This window comes from Typopeltis vanoorti, chromosome 5 (assembly GCF_054136105.1).
Source record: "Typopeltis vanoorti isolate ZY-2024b chromosome 5, IOZ_Tvanoo_1.0, whole genome shotgun sequence".
NCBI lineage: Eukaryota > Metazoa > Arthropoda > Arachnida > Uropygi > Thelyphonidae > Typopeltis > Typopeltis vanoorti.
The window spans coordinates 110,302,524-110,319,924 of record NC_143553.1 but is presented as its reverse complement, the minus strand read 5'-3'; the positions used below and the strand labels follow the sequence as shown (position 1 = coordinate 110,319,924).

The 17,401-nt window shown below is 33.6% G+C and overlaps 1 protein-coding gene across 3 annotated transcripts in view; it reads left to right on the top strand.

Moving 5' to 3' along the window:
• The window catches only part of LOC150106717 (protein diaphanous-like), a 303,611-nt gene that overhangs the window by 53,199 nt on the left and 233,011 nt on the right, over window positions 1–17,401 (top strand). For 2 of the 3 annotated variants that reach the window (XM_090393305.1, XM_090393306.1), the window contains exons 4-5: window positions 6,269–6,370; window positions 10,366–10,487. In XM_090393305.1, the coding sequence (XP_090249431.1) occupies window positions 6,269–6,370; window positions 10,366–10,487 (224 nt within the window). The remainder of the gene's footprint in view (window positions 1–6,268; window positions 6,371–10,365; window positions 10,488–17,401) is intronic. The other variant, XM_090393307.1, reaches the window with a different exon arrangement.

The following is a 17,401-nucleotide window of genomic DNA, read 5'->3' as shown; positions in this document are numbered from 1 at the left end:
ACCTTTTTTTGTACTGTGCAAGCCTTGAGAAAGCTAGTCAGTTACTAGCGAAACCGGTAGGCAATTTGTAAGAACATAAGTACGTTATAAATATATGGTCTATGTAACAATAAGTCTTTTTTTTTTTCAATCTCTTCTGTTAATTTATTACCTAACTGTATTTTTGTATCTTTATATAAACTTTATATAATTTGTACCAAATGCATTGGATATCCTTGTTTTTTTATTATATTCCTTAATTTTTCTCCGTGTATAACATCAAAAGCTTTTTAATCATCTATAAAGGTCAGATAAGTCTCTAAATTAAATTCTCATCTTTTTTCAATAATTTGTTTTAATAGATAAATATTATCTATACATAATCGTCCATGTCTGAAACCATTTTGTTCTGAGAATAAATTGTTTGCAATATTTCAAAGTATTCAGAAATTTACTGTAAATTTTGTAACCTTATTTAATAAACTGCTTCCTCTGTAATTTCTAGTCATCTCCGTCTCCTTTCTTAAATATAGATACAATTTAGCTTTTGACAAATCTGGTGGATCCTCACATTTCCTCCAACATTTATTTATTAATTTTAAGAATCTGTGATGTAAATATTCTCAGTCATATTATTATTGTTATTACGTGACACCTCCAGGAAGTCCAAGGACTCATCGAGGGAGGGCACCTACTCTACAACTCTGTCTCCGCCACTCAATCCACCAACTACAATGCCACAACTACACCAAAGCCATCTACTGTCTACCACTACCACTAGTATTTTCACAGACAATCATAAACATCTATGCTCATGGCGGGATTCGAACCCTCTTCATTTTGGCTGAAGAGCAGATACACTAACTACTCAGCCAACCAGGTCAGCAATATTTCCAAAGCTCTGTATTTATGCCATCTTAATCCAGTTGATTTTCTGTTTTATTTTAGAACTAATTAGTTCTATACCAGTACTGATTTCTTCATTATTATTTTCTGTTATTAAATTTAGATCATACCATAAATTCTTATAATGTTCTATTCATTGTTTCTCTTGTATTATGTTGATTTGTGCTGTATCTCTTTCTCGTTGTTTAATTTCCTTAATATTTTGTAGGCTACATCTTGCCTTCCATGTATGTCTTCTATTTTATTAATAAATCTGTCCCAGTACTATGGTTTTAGCTATATTTTAGTTATTAGCTTATTAGAATAATAGCTATTATTCTATTAGCTATTTGCCTGTCTGATTGATCAAATGGGTAGTGTATCTGCTCTCACAAACGTCCTGCCGTGGGCATGGATGTTTGTGGTTGTCTGTAAAAATACCTGTGGTGGTGGTGGGCAGTAGATGGCATTGGTGTAGGTGATGATGGTAGTTGCGGTTTGCTTGGTTGGTGGATTTGAGTGGTGGAGACAGAGAGTTGTAGAATAGGTGCCCTCCCTTGATGAGTCTTTGAACTACTTGGAGGTGTCATGTAATAATAATAATAATATTTCTTTTGTTTTTGTGTATTCTCCATAACATATATTGTTGTAGTTTTCAGTAGTGTTTTCTTCTTGCCATACTGTATATCTTTATTCATTTAATGTTTTCTTTTAATATTTTATTTTTCTTTCTGAGTACTTCAGAGGCTGAATGAATTATAGATTGGCAGACTGGGCAAAGGAGAATGAATGTCAGTTTAAAGGTTATGTATTTTAGAGTGAAAAGATTACCAGCTGTATACCACATTGATGGAACTGTACTCCAAGAAATTGAGAAGCTAGAGACTGGAGTATTGGTGGATAGGGAGTTAAAATTTAGGGGCAAATAGCAAAAGTGGCTAAAGCAGCTCATCAGATCACTTGGTTAATGAAGAATACTTTGACAAGCAGAGACAAAGTTATTGTTTCTCTTTATTGAACCTTGATAAGACTCCATCTTGATTACTGCAGATCTGGTTACCTGGGTTTCTTGGCAATGAGGAAGAAGTGGAGAGGATCCAGAGGCATGTGACCAAGATGGTAGCAGGTCTATGGAATGAACCTTAGGAGAATAGATTGAAGAATCATGGGTTACAGAAACTGGTTGAAAGGTGGAAAAAAGGGGTGATATGATTGAGATATACAAATTACTGAAGGGAATTTTTCAGAACAGGTCTGGTGGTGAGAGAATTAGGGGGCCATCCATGTAAACTGAGTAAGGGTAGTTAGCAATGGTGTTAGAACTAGGTTTTTTGCTTGGAGAATGCCAAATGAGTGGAATAGGTGGTCAGAATCTGTTGTGGGTGCTATGACTGTGAATGAGTTCAAAGCAAAGATACTGCAATTTGTGATAGATATTGCACACATGTTGGATAGTTCTTGGCATGATGTTTAGGGCCTCCCATCAATGAGTCTAAGGACTACTTGGAATTGCCCATAATAATAATATTTCTTCTGTTCCCTTTGTATGTTTTTGAAGGAGTGATTTGTATACCATTTGTTTTTCTTTTATTGCATTTTCTATATCTGCGTTCATGATTTCAAATTTTTTTCTGTTTAATATTTTATTTTTCTTTCCGAGTACTTCAGAGGCTGAATGAATTATGAATTTATGAATTATCTTTAACAACGCTTTCCTTTCTTCTACAGTATGGTCCAAAAAAAAAAAAAACTGAACTTTGACACCTGTTTATTCCATAATATATATTGTAATTATTCAGTACTGTTTTTTTTCTGCCATATTGTATATCTTTATTCATTTTGGCTTCTTTTAGGTAATCTGTTAATCATGATTGATATAGCATTCTAATGCTCTCTTCTTGTAATAGATATACTTTATATACTTTTTCTGTTTCTTGTTTTTTGGTATTTACTTCCTTTCTCCATTTTGTTAGTATTTCTATTTTAGAAACTACTAAGTAATGATCTGAAAAAATTTCATTTCCTCTGTAAACATCTACATCTCTTGCACGTGGAGCTAGCTTCTGATCAGTAATGATATAACGAATTATAGATCTTGTTCCTCTGCCATTCCAAGTATATTTATTTATTTATTATTATTTATTTATTTATTTTTTTTTTTGAAAAAATAAATTATTAGTTATTTTAAAATTATTGAAAATACAGATGTGTAATAGTTCTTTACCACTGTTATTCATTCAAAGTTCTTCAGACTTTCTTAAGACATTTTGAATTGGATTAACCTCTCTACCAAACAAGGCAGATGAAATAGTGAGACCAACTTGCACTTCTTGTCCATATTATTCAATAGGTGTTACAGAATCGTATCCAGATTTATCTGGACATATATATACGTCCTGGCCGGTTGGGGTATTAACCAAACGCTAGCATTAAGATCTGCTATTAATATATAGTCATTTTTATTACATTTATTTAACTGTTTTTGTTCTTCCTCATAAAATTGTTCAAGGGCATATACTCCTATGATATTTAAGTGTCTTCTGTTTGTTCTTAATTTAACCATTATAATTCAATCATTTACAAAATTGTACTTTCATATGCTATTTTTCAATTTATTATTGATTGAAATGGCCTCTGCACTAGAAGCTCTGATATGTTGGTCCATTCCAGTATATAACAGTAAAATCATCTATATCTTTTGTTCCCCTTTACTTTCTTTTTTGTTTCTGTTATCATGATTATATTAATGTTTTTTAGTTGTTATACTAATTCTGATTTCTTTGTTGTTATGCTTTGTACATTTCACATTGCTACTTTAAAATTTCCGAAGTTCCTAATCAGTTACCTTTATTCTTTCATTGAATTTTCCAGTAAAAGCATCTGTATTGTAGAATTTTTTTTACATGGTAAGGTAAATAAGTAACCAGTCTTATGCAAAACCCCCAGGACCAGGGTATCTCTCTCTCAGTCTGGCACCTGCCTCTCAACCTGTAACTAGGGAAACCCTACCAGTAGCTTAACTGCCGCTGGCAAGATCATTGGTTTCCACTGGTGTGGGAGGCATAAGAGTAAAAACTGCAATCTTTGGTTGAACATCAGCATCCACCAACTTATAAAAGTATCTGAATTTATCACTGAATTATCTGATAACTAAAAGAAACGTTTGTGTTCCTTCTCAGATGATTATGCCATTCCTCTCCCAAAGTAACAATTTTGAGAGAAGGTAAACTCAGTTACTGAAGAATGCACTACTAGCATATACACTGTAACATTAATCTTGCTATAATTGATAGAAGTAGAGAAAAATAATGCTCCCTGTTGTAATGATTTTGCACTTTTTTCTTCATTTGAGTATTAAATGTAATCATAAAACTACAGTTACTACTTCATGCACAGATATGTTTATTACAGGCTGAAAACCATGACTATGGTTTTATAGTTACATGGAACTTATAAAATGAAAGTTAATAAATGAAAATGAAATGGTGCCGTCGCGCTATGGATTTTGCAATCTTTTGTATATAAGATTAATAAACAAAATGAAAGTAAAAAATGCTACTTTTGCAACAGTTTTTTCAAAAAAAAAAAAAAAATATATATATATTTTTTACTGGTTTATATTTTTTACGCTTTAATAAAAGCATAAGACAATCTTTATATGCTTTGTATCCTAGTTGAGATGCTTCAGTTTTAACTAGGAAAGTTTTTTTTCAGCGTATGCTTCCAAGAGAGACCAGTTGTGTCGTTGTTGAATATTTGACAATCATCATAATCACCCTCCTGAATTATCCTTTGCAATTCTTCAGGAAACTTGGCCGCAGAATCTTTATCAGCACTAGGAGATTCCCCAGTTATTCTTACGTTATGCAGTCCAGCTCAATTTTTAAATGGTCAAACTATCCTAAACTCGCAGTAAAGCTTTCACATTCCTCTTGAAATTTGTTCTCTTTCAATGAGGTAAAATATTGAGAGCTTTTGCTTGAATATTCCTTGTATTAAGAGGTATTGTTTTTTGGTTACAATCATCAATCCAGAGTGATAGAAGACATTCCATCTCAATCATTAAATGGCTCTATTTTGGGTGATCTGCATGCTTAAAGAAGCAGTAACAACTTTTCCTTGTTCTTTGTATTCTTTGCTCCTATTTAATATAGTTCGAACTGCAGACTAGCTTATCCCAGGTCTAGAAACAATCATATTACTAGCGCCACTTTCATGTCTCTTAATGATTTCTAGCTTTTCCTCTAATGTAACTACTTTTCTTCTCTTTTTATTACTGCTGCTTTCTTTATCAGTATTCCTCTTTTCCATATCAAGGGTTGAATGTAATAAAGCCTTATAGGTGTCTAAATTAAAGCGAAATAAATGAAAAGTGATTGAACAAGAGAACAGTTTGCATTTGTGCTTGCGATGATAGCTTTGAGTCAACTACCGAGCATCACCAATCACCATCCGCAGTACTGTCCCACTGTCTGCTACGTTGACAATTTCCGCCTCTTGCTGCAGATTGGCGATAAAAAATTTTGCGTAATGTAAAATTTCACAAAACGTAAAAAAATCGCGTTAACTGATTAATCACTTGCTTATACAGAAAATAGTATCATTTCACTCACACTAACTGATTATCTCCCATATTGAATTCGTGTTAAGCGAGGTTTTCCTGTGTGTGTGTGTGTGTGTGTGTGTGTGTGTGTGTGTGTGTGTGTGTGTGTGTGTGTGTGTGTGTGTGTGTGTGTTTAATTTATTTATTTTCAAAACCACTTCAGGCCTCCAGTAAGTGGGCTTTGATTATCTCACATTGCGTAATGAAATTTCTCTCTCATCTAAAGACATTTATAAATATCAATGCCCTGGGTTCAAACCTGCAAATTATTGGCTGGAGATGGGTATATCATCTACCAGCTAGCCCAGCAGTGGCCTTGTTGGTCACTCTTGGTAATATTCTTGTATTTATATTGACTTATAAGGCTATTTTTGCTTTTATTTTTTATTTACATTATGTGAGTGGACTTCCCAAATAAATCCATATTTGTTCTATGGCTGTGGCCTTTTAAAGTTATTTAGGATTTTATTTATCACTTTATTTGTGATTATCATTGTTTTTGTTTTTTGTGTGTTATTTTTTATCACAGTTCTCTGTGCAGTGCAACTATCTTTCAAATCTTCATTCTCAATGATTAGCACTGCTACATCTGCATACTGTTAGTTGCCACCATTAGTTACTATTGGGTATTAACAGCAAATCCATTCTTTTTCATTTCTTTTTTGAAAATTTTGTGATAATGAGCCAGAATGATGAATTTATGAAAATATGTTAAAATGTCCAAGAATGAAAGGCAATAAATAATTAAACTTTTTTGCTGTTTATCTGATAAGTAATATTAAGCACTTTTATTCTTTAAAGGATGATATGAATCTTTCAGAAGAAAAAAAGGAACCACTTAGGAATTGTTCTATAAAAAAGAAAAAAGAAATGCTTATTATGCATAAGAAGGGAAGTGCAGTTGTAAGTATATGTTATTAATATATATATATATATATATATATATATATATATATTTTTTTTTTTTTTTTTTTTTTTTTTTTAAGATATACTCTGTATTTGTTAAAAGGATATTGACTTGATTAGTAGTCTGTAATAATATTTTGCTATAATTATGTAAATTTTATGTATATTATGTAAATATAACTGAGTATTCAAATCTGTACAAAGCATGAGAATGACGGGAAAAGAGAAAAATATGCTAAATGCTAAAAAAAAAAAAAGTTTGTTAAACATGACTTTCTGAAAAATTCATTCAGTTAAGGTTAGTGTAAAAAAAATCACAAGGCTTCTTGAATAAATATACTTGAGTATGTGTCATATGGAATTCGTTTGCTTCTATTTGTTTTACCTTTCCATGTTGGGCACTTGTTTGTCATGGAGACAATCTCTCAGTGATAGTACTGGCATACATTTTTTTTATATTTTTTTCTTCCTACATTCTCTGCTGTTCTTCTTCTGAATCTTTTTTGCTATTCTGTCTTCCAGATTACTGTTCAATAGCCTGCTGCTGTTTGCAGTCCAGTGTGACTTGTGGACATCTGAAAAGGAGGAATTCCTGATAGTTATGGATAGTCCAACCAGGATCAACCAGTTAGTGGGTTTGTCTGCAATGATCAGTACTGTTGCTGTAAGCTTCCTTCCCATGGTTCAGGACTTGTTTTCTTAAGAAGTGACAGCTGTATGAATTCTCATATATAGGGCTGGTATCCTGACAATGACTAGGAATATTATCCTTATGTTTAACACCTCCAAATTCCCAACATCAATGAAAAGATATTATTTCAACTTCCTGCCCTATCAGTTCTGTATCCTGAATTCTTTACTCTTCAGCTTTGTCAGAAATATAGTCATATTAAAACTTCTATCTCTACGTAATGCAGCAGTAATGAACACAAGAACAAAAAGTGAAAAAGAAAAATACCCAGATGTTCTAACTCTGAGGGAGATCATCTGGCCTGCTTGTGATCATGCCATAGGATATCAAATGGAAAATAGAGCAAATTGACTGGTTCACATTTTTCTCTTTAGCAGAATTTATTCTGTGACATTAGGTATCAATGAAACAGTGAATCATATTACAGAGTGTATAATAGAAACCATCATAATGGCAGTACTGAAAACATCCAGTCAATCACCTTCCACCCTTCCCTAGATCATGGTGGAATACTGCATGCACAGCAATCAAGAAAACTCGAGACAAAGTTGGAAGTAACTTCCAAAGATATCCCACAACAGCAATACATCTGGTGTTTTTCAAAAGAGCTAGGGTCTTGCATGATTGTCCATCATCAGAGCTAAAAGGACTCCTGAATCTGATACATATCCTTTTATAATCAGATCAACCAACACTAAAGTGGTCTGGGGTAAAATATAAAATGAAAGGCAGATATACCATCCATCCATTTTTGATCCTAGAACACAACATAACAGTTGCTGACTTAAAAGCAACTACAGATACTTTTAGTGAGAGTTTTCCAAAGCATGCAGCAATCTTATCCCCCCCCCCTCCAAATTCCTGGCACTAAAAAGCAAAACATCAGATTCTGTTCATGTAAAATGGCCTGGATATTACAACATGCAATTGATGAAACAATGAACGCTGCTTTGCTTCATGTCTACTGCCACTAACTGCCATATATGTATATATTTTTTTTACTCAAAAAAGTAGTAAAAAAGAGGTTTTTTATTTTATTATCTGTACTTATATTTAAGAACTTTTAGACTGTGTGTGTGTGTGTGTGTGTGTGTGTGTGTGTGTGTGTGTGTGTGTGTGTGTGTGTGTGTGTGTGTGCACAAATGCAAGTCTATCATTATCCATTTCTAATACTAACTTTGCTTAATCATGTTCCATTAGCCTAACAGCCTGTTATACTTAATAACCTAGCTTTTCTGAACTAAACTTCTACTAGGAATGAGTAGTTAAGCCCTGTCTGCCAGCTTGTTTTCAGATCTCCACTTTTTCAGGAGAAGTGTCTGCATAATTCTCCCTTAGCTGAAAGGGCCCCTTTCAATCAATATCATTCTGAACTACTGCACTGTAGAAATAGCATCTTAAATAGTATATTAAGATATAAAAGGCCAATGTTATCAGCCATTTGTGTACATTAAAACTAGCAGTCATTCAACAGCAGCAGTAGTAGTTATTGATTTGTCACTCACATAGAATGTTGGAGAATAACAAAACAGGAAACATCTGAATGTTATTTATTTCCCTTTATTATTACTATTGTACAAGCACCTCTATGGAGTTCTAAGACTCATTGTGGGAGACCCAAACTATCAACACGATATCTATTGCATCTCTCCTTGCAACATTAACCGATAACACACCCACACTAACTTGGGCAACCCATTCCATTCACTCTCCAAGCAAAAAATCTAGTCCTCATACCCTTCCTAATCACACTCTTATCCAACTTTCATGGATAACCTCTTGTTATCCCTGGAAGTGCTGAAATATTTCCTTTATATTAATGCTATAAAATCCTTTAAATAACTTAAGTGTTTCTATCATACCCACCCTTTTTTACCTATCAACCAACTTTTGCAACCCACAAACTCTCAATCTTTGTATTCCAAAATGCATAACTTTTCACTTTTCCATATTAAATTGGCATCCATTATGTTTTGTCCATACTTTCAGCCTATTTAAATCATCCTGCAAGCTCTCTACATTACCTTGATTAACTATTACCCTATCCAATTTTGCATCATCAGCAAACAAGTGCACATCTTCTATCAAATTATTTCCTATATCATTTATAAACCAATTTAATAGCAGTGGTTCATGCACAGAGTCCTGCAGCACACCACTAATCCCCTGCTTTCTCCTGGATTTTGCTCGCCCATATATTACTTTTGGGTATCTGCCCATCAATCATCCCCTTTATCACCAGTTTCATATCCATTCCCATTTGTTGCAGTTTGTGTAACAGAGTTCCATGTGATATCCTGTTAAATGCTTTTGCAAAATCCATCATCATGTATTATGTAACCATTACCTTTATCCAACTCAGCTGTCACTCTATTAGTTAGTAGATTAGTAAGGCATGACCAACCCCTCACATAGCCACGCTGCTCCTCTAGAGTATCGTATTCTTATCCACCCATTTCTAAATTCTCTTTTTTGACCAACTTTTGTATTCTTTTAGCACCACTCCTGAAATACTAATTGGTGTATAATTTGCTACCACAGACTTAGATCCTCCTTTATGTAAAGGAATTATTTTGCCCTCCTTACATTCTTGGGACTTTGCCAGAGCAGAGCTGAGACTTAAATTAAACAGCCTAGTCAAAGGCATTGCCAGTTCCCCTGCATGTTTTTTTAAAACATGAGTCGATATCTCATCCAATCCCACAGCTGTATATGCATACAGATTCTGCAATATTGTAAGTACCCTCAATTCATCAACCTCTGTTCTCACATCATCCCCTGTCACCTCTGCCATAATATATTCACTTGGATTATATACCTTTTGGAAAGTGGTCACTCAGTAGCTCAACAATTTCATCTGTCTGTCACCTCTCTCTACCATCTGCACTCATTCAAGTTATCTTTCCATAGTCATTCTTCCTCCTACTTACCACAAAACTCTTTCAGATTTCCTTTTGTCTGTTCACCTAATTTCTTCTCATAATCTTATTTCATTTTCCTTACCATGCTGGTCACCTTTTTCCTTATATACCCCCATATTTTTTTTCCACCAGCTATTACTTAATGGTACTACTCATCTAACTCCTAGATGTAAGTAAAATGAATAAATATTTGAAAGACAATGAGGATAGTGACCTAGATGAAATCTGTTTTACCATGACGAGATTGCTAGTTGCTGGTTTTTAGCAATAAGTTGTAAAGGAAATGTTGAGCTTAGGATTAACTGTTTTGATGAATTAAATTTACTTTTGTCCACTTTCAAGTTATCCTGATTTATTATTTTTATTTTTCTCGTTTCCAGAAAAGTAGGTTGGTAAATCCAGCTGATTATATTGCATTTCTCAACAATCCTGATGTTAGCTTAGGTAAGCTTATGCAGTGTATGGAATCTCTGAGAATAGCTCTAACAAATAACACTGTAAGGTAAGTAAAACCGTTACACTATTTTATTTGAAAATCCATTATTATTTTTTTAGTTATTATTTTTTTGTGACACTCCTGCCCATGAGAAGTTATAGACCTGTTGCGCATTAGAATTCTGAGTGGGTTAGATAATCTGGGAATCCTGTTCTGGAAATCAAATGCAGTACTTTTCTACTTCAGGCATTCACTAAGCAGGTTAATAGCTTCCCATGAGGTGTTAAAAAAATCATCTACCAACTAAACTACTGTCAACTACCACTATGGTAAAGACCATTATAACAAACTCACTCTAATGAACCATCAAAAAAGTCCTAACTAGAGCCTATAGGCTTACTGCTGTTCTAAGGGAAATTCACTATACCAAACTGCCCATCACAACAAACTTTTCTTTGATTTCTCTGAGTTCTCTTTAATGAAAGTTGGCTGTACTAGTAATCAAGAAATGTTTTAATTCATATTTTCTATTTGTAGATAAGGTGTAATATGAAATTTAAACATTAACTATTAAAACATTTAATTTCAAATATGACATCTTGCATTCAAAAATTAGAAAATAATTTAGTTGTTCTTAGAATGATGTTTTTATTGATACTTTATTGGCTTAACTTGCAAATGTGTAATCTCAGGTCAGTAATTTTGACATATGTTATCACTAATCAAGAGTTCTGATTTAGCTAGTACGTATTTGGAGGTGCTTAAGGGTCAAAGCTGTATAACTGAAAGGAGACCTCCACATAGCCTTTAAAGGAATGCGGAGAACCGACCAGGGTTCTGACCTAATGTCCAATCCTCACCTTCTCGTGGTGCACCCTGTTGGGTATCTATTTTGATACTGAACGAAAGAGGATGGGCTGGCAATTTGGCATTTAGCCGACCAAATTGTATTCTTATTGGTTAAACCAAAATAAAAAATGATGGTACAACAAGACAAAATTTCATGCCGGCTGGGGCATCGCTGAGTTAAACAAGGCCCCCGTTGTTTTCGCCAGGGAACCAGGGCAAACAGCAAAAAGTCAGCTACTGGAACAAATCTGAAAACAAACCCCAACTCAACATCACCAGAGTTAAAGATTGGTACTATCAACGTAAGAAGCCTGAATGGCAAAGAAATAGAGCTAACTGAGGAATTAGATAAGTTACCAGATCGACATAATAGGGGTGACTGAAACAAAAAAGACCAAAACTGGTGAGATCTTTCTGAGCAATAAATACAAAATGTTATATTCAGGCAATGACAATCAAGGAAAAGAAGGAGTAGCCATAGTATTCAACACAAAATACGAGGCTAATCTTCTTGAATGGCAGTCAGTCTCAAGTAGAGTAATGTGGGCAAATATGAGAATGGGGCACTGGACAATGAGACTTATTGTTGCCTATGGTCCCACAGAAGGTTCTACTAAGGTAGAAGTGGAGGAATTTTTTGACGCTTTAGAAAAAGCAACTGACACAATGAAAAAGGAAAAGTTGGTCCTTGTTGGGGATCTAAATAGCAGAGTAGGAAATGATTGTGAGATATACAAAAATATTTTGGGAAAATTTAGAGAAAAGAGCAAAGCTAATAATAATGGCAAATATCTGTTGGATTTCTACTCAGGACATGGACTGGTTATTACTAACACCATGTTCCAACATAAAAATGTGCACAAATTCACATGGAGAGAAGAGGCAAGGAATAAGAAAAGTCTCATTGACTATGTTATTGTTGATAGTGATGTTTTCTCCCTGGTGCAGGACACCAGAGTGTACAGAGGATTTGAAATTGGAAGTGATCACTATTTAGTCTTGAGCAGGATAAAATTGAATTTCATATTGAAAAGAATAACATGTAAGAAAGTTTTAAAGCGAATAAAAGTTGAGCAGCTTTCAGATGTGAACTGTAGACTAAAATACAGAAAGATTATTGAAAAAAAAATGAAAGAGTTTGAGAACAGGAATCAAACCTTGGAGATTCAGTGGCAAACTCTGAAGAAAACATTGATTGATTCTGCCAGAGAGGCATGTGGTGAGGTTGTCTGCAAGGATAAAAAAAAATCAGAACTGCCTGGTGGACACAGGAAGTTAAAGAGGCAGTGAAGGAAAAGAAGAAAGCATATCAAAAGTTCCTGTCAAATAAGTCAGCTAGTGCACTTAGAGAATATAGAGACAAATGCAAGAATGCTAAACACTGTGTAAAACTAGCTAAACAAAAGTCATGGGAGGACTTTGGCAAGAATATCATCATCATCATACGTATCAAGGATTTAGGCTTAGTATGGCCTGTTCCGGCCTTAGAAGTCATCGTTGAATCGTTTAAGAGGACGTCCTGGTTTTCTTTTTCCTAATGGCTTGTACTTTAAGGCTTGTTTTGGTAATCTTTCTGTTTTCATTCTTTGAACGTGTTCCATCCATCTATGCTTATATTTTTTAATTTTTTCAATTACTGGTTCTTGGTTTAATTCTTTCATAATATCTTCGTTTCTTTTGTGATCAAATAGGGTATACTTTGCAGTTTTTCTCATAAACTTCATTTCTGCTGTTGTTAATCTTTGTTTGTCTTTTTGTTTTATTGTCCAGATTTCGCTTCCATACATTAAGACCGGTAGGGCTAATGTATTGTATACTTTTAGCCTGGTTTGTTTTTGAACTAGGTTTGGTTTAAATATAGAGTTAATTACTCCTGTTATTTTTAAATATTTTGCAATTTTTATGTTTATATCTTTTTCATTTTCATAAGTGATCATACATCCTAGGTAGTTAAATGAATTCACCTGTTCTAAGATCTTGTTATCTAATACTATTTTAGTTCTTGCTGGATCTTGTCCTTTAAAGGCCATAGTTTTTGATTTTTCCGTTGATATTATCATACCATAATCTTTGGATATCTCATTTAGATTTAAAATAGCTTTCTGTAAGTTATCTTCAGAATTTGTAATTATTATTTGGTCGTCTGCAAAGAGGAGAGTGTTTAAGTTAACTGTAGGTGAAAGTTTAATTCCTTGATGTAAATTTTTACTCCATTTTATTATTATTTCATTTAAGTAGATATTAAAAAGAGTTGCTGAGAGGGGACATCCCTGTCGGACCCCTTGGTTTATCTCTCTTGTATATGATAGCTCATGATTTAATCTTATTTGTATTTGATTATTTTCATATATACTTGTGACAGCTTTTAGGATATTATTTGGTATTTGTCTTTCTTTTAATATGTTAAATAATGTTTCTTTTAACTTTGTCAAATGCTTTTTCAAAGTCAATAAATGCAATATGTGTTTCTAAATTATATTCTCTTCTTTTCTCTATTATTTTAGGCAGAAGGTTGGGTCTATACATGATCGTCCTTTTCTAAATCCATTTTGTATCTCTAGAATAAAGTTTTCGGAATATTTCATTAGTTTGTTATTTAAGATTCTGCTGTATATTTTGTAACATGAATTTAGTATACTGATACCTCTCTAGTTTTTAGGGTCATCTCTATTACCTTTCTTCAAGATAGGAATCACAATTGCTTTTTTCCATTCTATTGGAGTGATACCAGTTGAGTAAATTTTATTTAAAAATAATAAGAGTCTTCCTTTGAATCTTGTTCCTGCATATTTATATAGTTCTGAACCTAGCTTATCTTCTCCAGGTGATTTTCTGTTTCTTGTTTCTTTCAGGCTGATTTCTAATTCTTCTTCAGTTATTTCCTTTTCATTTTCGTTAATTGTTTGCCAGTTGTCTTTTTTAAAATATTTGTCTGTCCACAGTTCTGTGTAGTGATTTAGAAATTCTTCTAATTTCTATTCAGTGTTTAATTTTATGTTTTCTTTGGTATCTGCATTTAGGTGTTTCAAAATCTTAAAAAACATTGGGTCTTATTTTATATAAATCATGTTCTAAATTAGAAACAAATTTATTCCATGATTCTCTGTCTTTTTCTGACTTCTCTTTTAGCTATGGCTCTTATTCTTTTATATTCTATTTCATCTTCTAACCTTTTACTGCTTAACCATTTGTGATAGGCTTCTTTTTTCTTTTTGATTATTTCTTTGATTGTATCATCCCAGATCTTCAGTTTTTTTCTTTTATTGAATTTTTTGGTCTTTCCTAAGCTTTCATTTGCTGCTGCATTTAGTATCGTTTTTATATTAAGCCATTCTATTTCTATTTCTTCATTTTGTTTTATTTTATCTAGATACTGGTTAATTCTTTGTTCATATAGCCATTGTGCATTTGTGTCATTTAATAGTCGAGTTTTATAAACAAATGTTTCAATTTTTCTTTCTGTTCTTGTTACTTGTAGCCATTTAGTTGGTAACCTTAATTTTATTTTAACAAGGAAGTGGTCACTGCTTATTTCATATCCTCTGTGAACTCTAACATCTAGTGAAAATTTTGATGTCTTTTCATTTAATATGAAGTAATCTAATATTGATTTCCATCCTCTTGCTGGCCAAGTATATTTATGTATGTCTTTATGTTTATAGAAGGAATTCATTATTTTTAGGTTATTATAAACTATAAAGTCAATCAATTTTTTACCATTTCTGTTTAGAGTGTTCTCCATGTATTCCTATATTATTATTAATTTTCATGTTTCCAATTCTTGCATTTAAGTCTCCTGCTAAAATTATGTAATCATTTTTATTTATTTTATTATATATGTTTTGTAGCTGATTATAAAAATCAATATTATCCTGTTCTCTTCCTTCTTCTGGGGCATATAAACCAATTATTGTTAAATAGCCTCTATCTATTTTTATTCTGGCTTCTATTATTCTTTCATTCCATAATTTATAATGTTTTAACTGTTTTGAAAGGGAGTTATGAATCCAAATCATGACTCCTGCTTGTGCTCTTTGGTCTCTGTCGACTCCACTGTATATCACATTAAAATTTTCAGTTCTCATAGTTCCTTTTAATTTCTTTTTTGTTTCAGTGATTACTGCTATTTTAAAATTTCTTTCATTTAATAACTGGTCTAATTCTATTTCTTTATATGCTATTCCTCTTACATTCTAGTTTGCTATGTGTATTATATTTTGTCGTTTCCATTTTCGTTTTCCCTTTTCCATTCCAGGGTCGTTTCCCATAGATTCAATCCGATTATCTTTTTCTGTCAGCTTACAAGTATGGTTATGTTCTACATGTCAGGGGACTAGCCTGACGATGGAATAGTTCAGTGGTAGGGCTGCTACCTTAAGGCTTCTGAACTCGTCTTCTTCCGAATTTAAACCCATAGGAGGAATAGGGTATATTGAATGGGAAAGGGTAGATTATAGAAGAAATATAGTAAGGTTTATAGAGAGGACATAGTTGTAAGGCCAGAAATGAAAAGACCCCATGGCCCTCGAGTACTCTAATAGCACAAGGGTCATAAAGTAAGAAGAGTTAGCTGATAAGGCCTTATAGGAAAGATTAAAGTAAGTGGGTCTTCCTCAAAGTAGAAGGAGAGGATAGTCCATGGGAGTGCCGCTTCCCTTACAATCAAGATGATTGCCCCTTATGGCCCTGTTGGTCCACGAGTCCTTATTCAGTATATTCGGACCACCCCACCATATATATATATATATATATATATATATACACACACACACACACGCGCATGTACACACACACACACATGGTGGGCTCCCCTATCCACCACCCAGGGAACATGCTCTCTAGGGGTTACAGGGTCCCCTGAGAGTTTGGCAAGAATATAGAAAATAAATATCAAGAAGGTGGCAAAATATTCTGGAGGTTGTTGAAGCTTAGGAATGGAGGAAAGAGTGCTGTAAAAGGAGTTAGAGATGATAAAGGTGACATGAAAACAGGAGAAAAAGATATCCTTGAAGTATGGAGTAATCACTTTGAAAAACTGCTAAATGAAACAAGCAGTGATGACAGCACAGTGGTAAAAAACACTGACCAGGCATGCAGTCAGGAATACATATCCATACTTGAAGTAGAAAAAGCCATCAAAGGCTTGAAATGTGGAAAGGCAGCAGGAGTAGATGATATTTGACCAGAAATGCTGAAGTATGGTGGTATAAAAGTCTTACAGTGGCTGCACTGCATAGTTCAGAAAGCCTGGACAGAGGGACGAATTCCTGATGATTGGAGTAGAGCTCTCATAGTACCATATATAAAAAGGGAAATAAAACTGAATGTGAGGATTACAGAGGTCTTTCCCTACTGAGTGTTCCTGGCAAGATCTATGCAAGTATACTTGAGAAACGGTTGAGAAGAATTGTGGAAGAAAAGCTTGGTGAAGAACAAGCTGGATTCAGGCCAAATAGAGGCTGTCAGGATCAGATCTTCACTTTATGACAAATAGTCGAGAAAGCATGGGAATATAACAAAGATCTGTATTTAAGTTTTGTCGATTTGGAAAAGGCATATGACAAGGTGCCAAGAGAGAAACTATTCAATACGCTGCAGTTATATGGTGTCAATGGGGCATTATATCAAGCAATACTTAGTCTTTATTTGAGTTGTAAGTCAGCAGTTAGAATTGAAGGAAGTACAGGAAGATGGTTTAATGTTAAATCTGGCATGAGACAAGGATGTACATTATCCCCTCTGTTATTCATTATCTATATGGATCACATTATGAAAGAAAGTGGTATTAAACATGATATGAAAATTGGAGATGTTAATGTCAGCTCTTTGCTTTATGCGGATGATGTTATACTTCTAAATAAATCCGCTACAAGTCTGCAAGATTCTCTGACTAAATTGAATAACTGTTGTAATAGATATGGTATGAAGGTCAGCAATAAAAAGACAAAGACAGTGAAAATAGGCAGAATCATTGAAAATGTCAACTGTGTTGTGAATGGAGAACCTGTGGAACAAGTAAAACATTTTAGCTACTTAGGCACGATTTTTACTGAAGATGGTAAATTAAATATAGAAGTAGACAACAGAATCAGCAAAGTTGGTATGGTGGGAAGTCAATTGAATAAATTCAT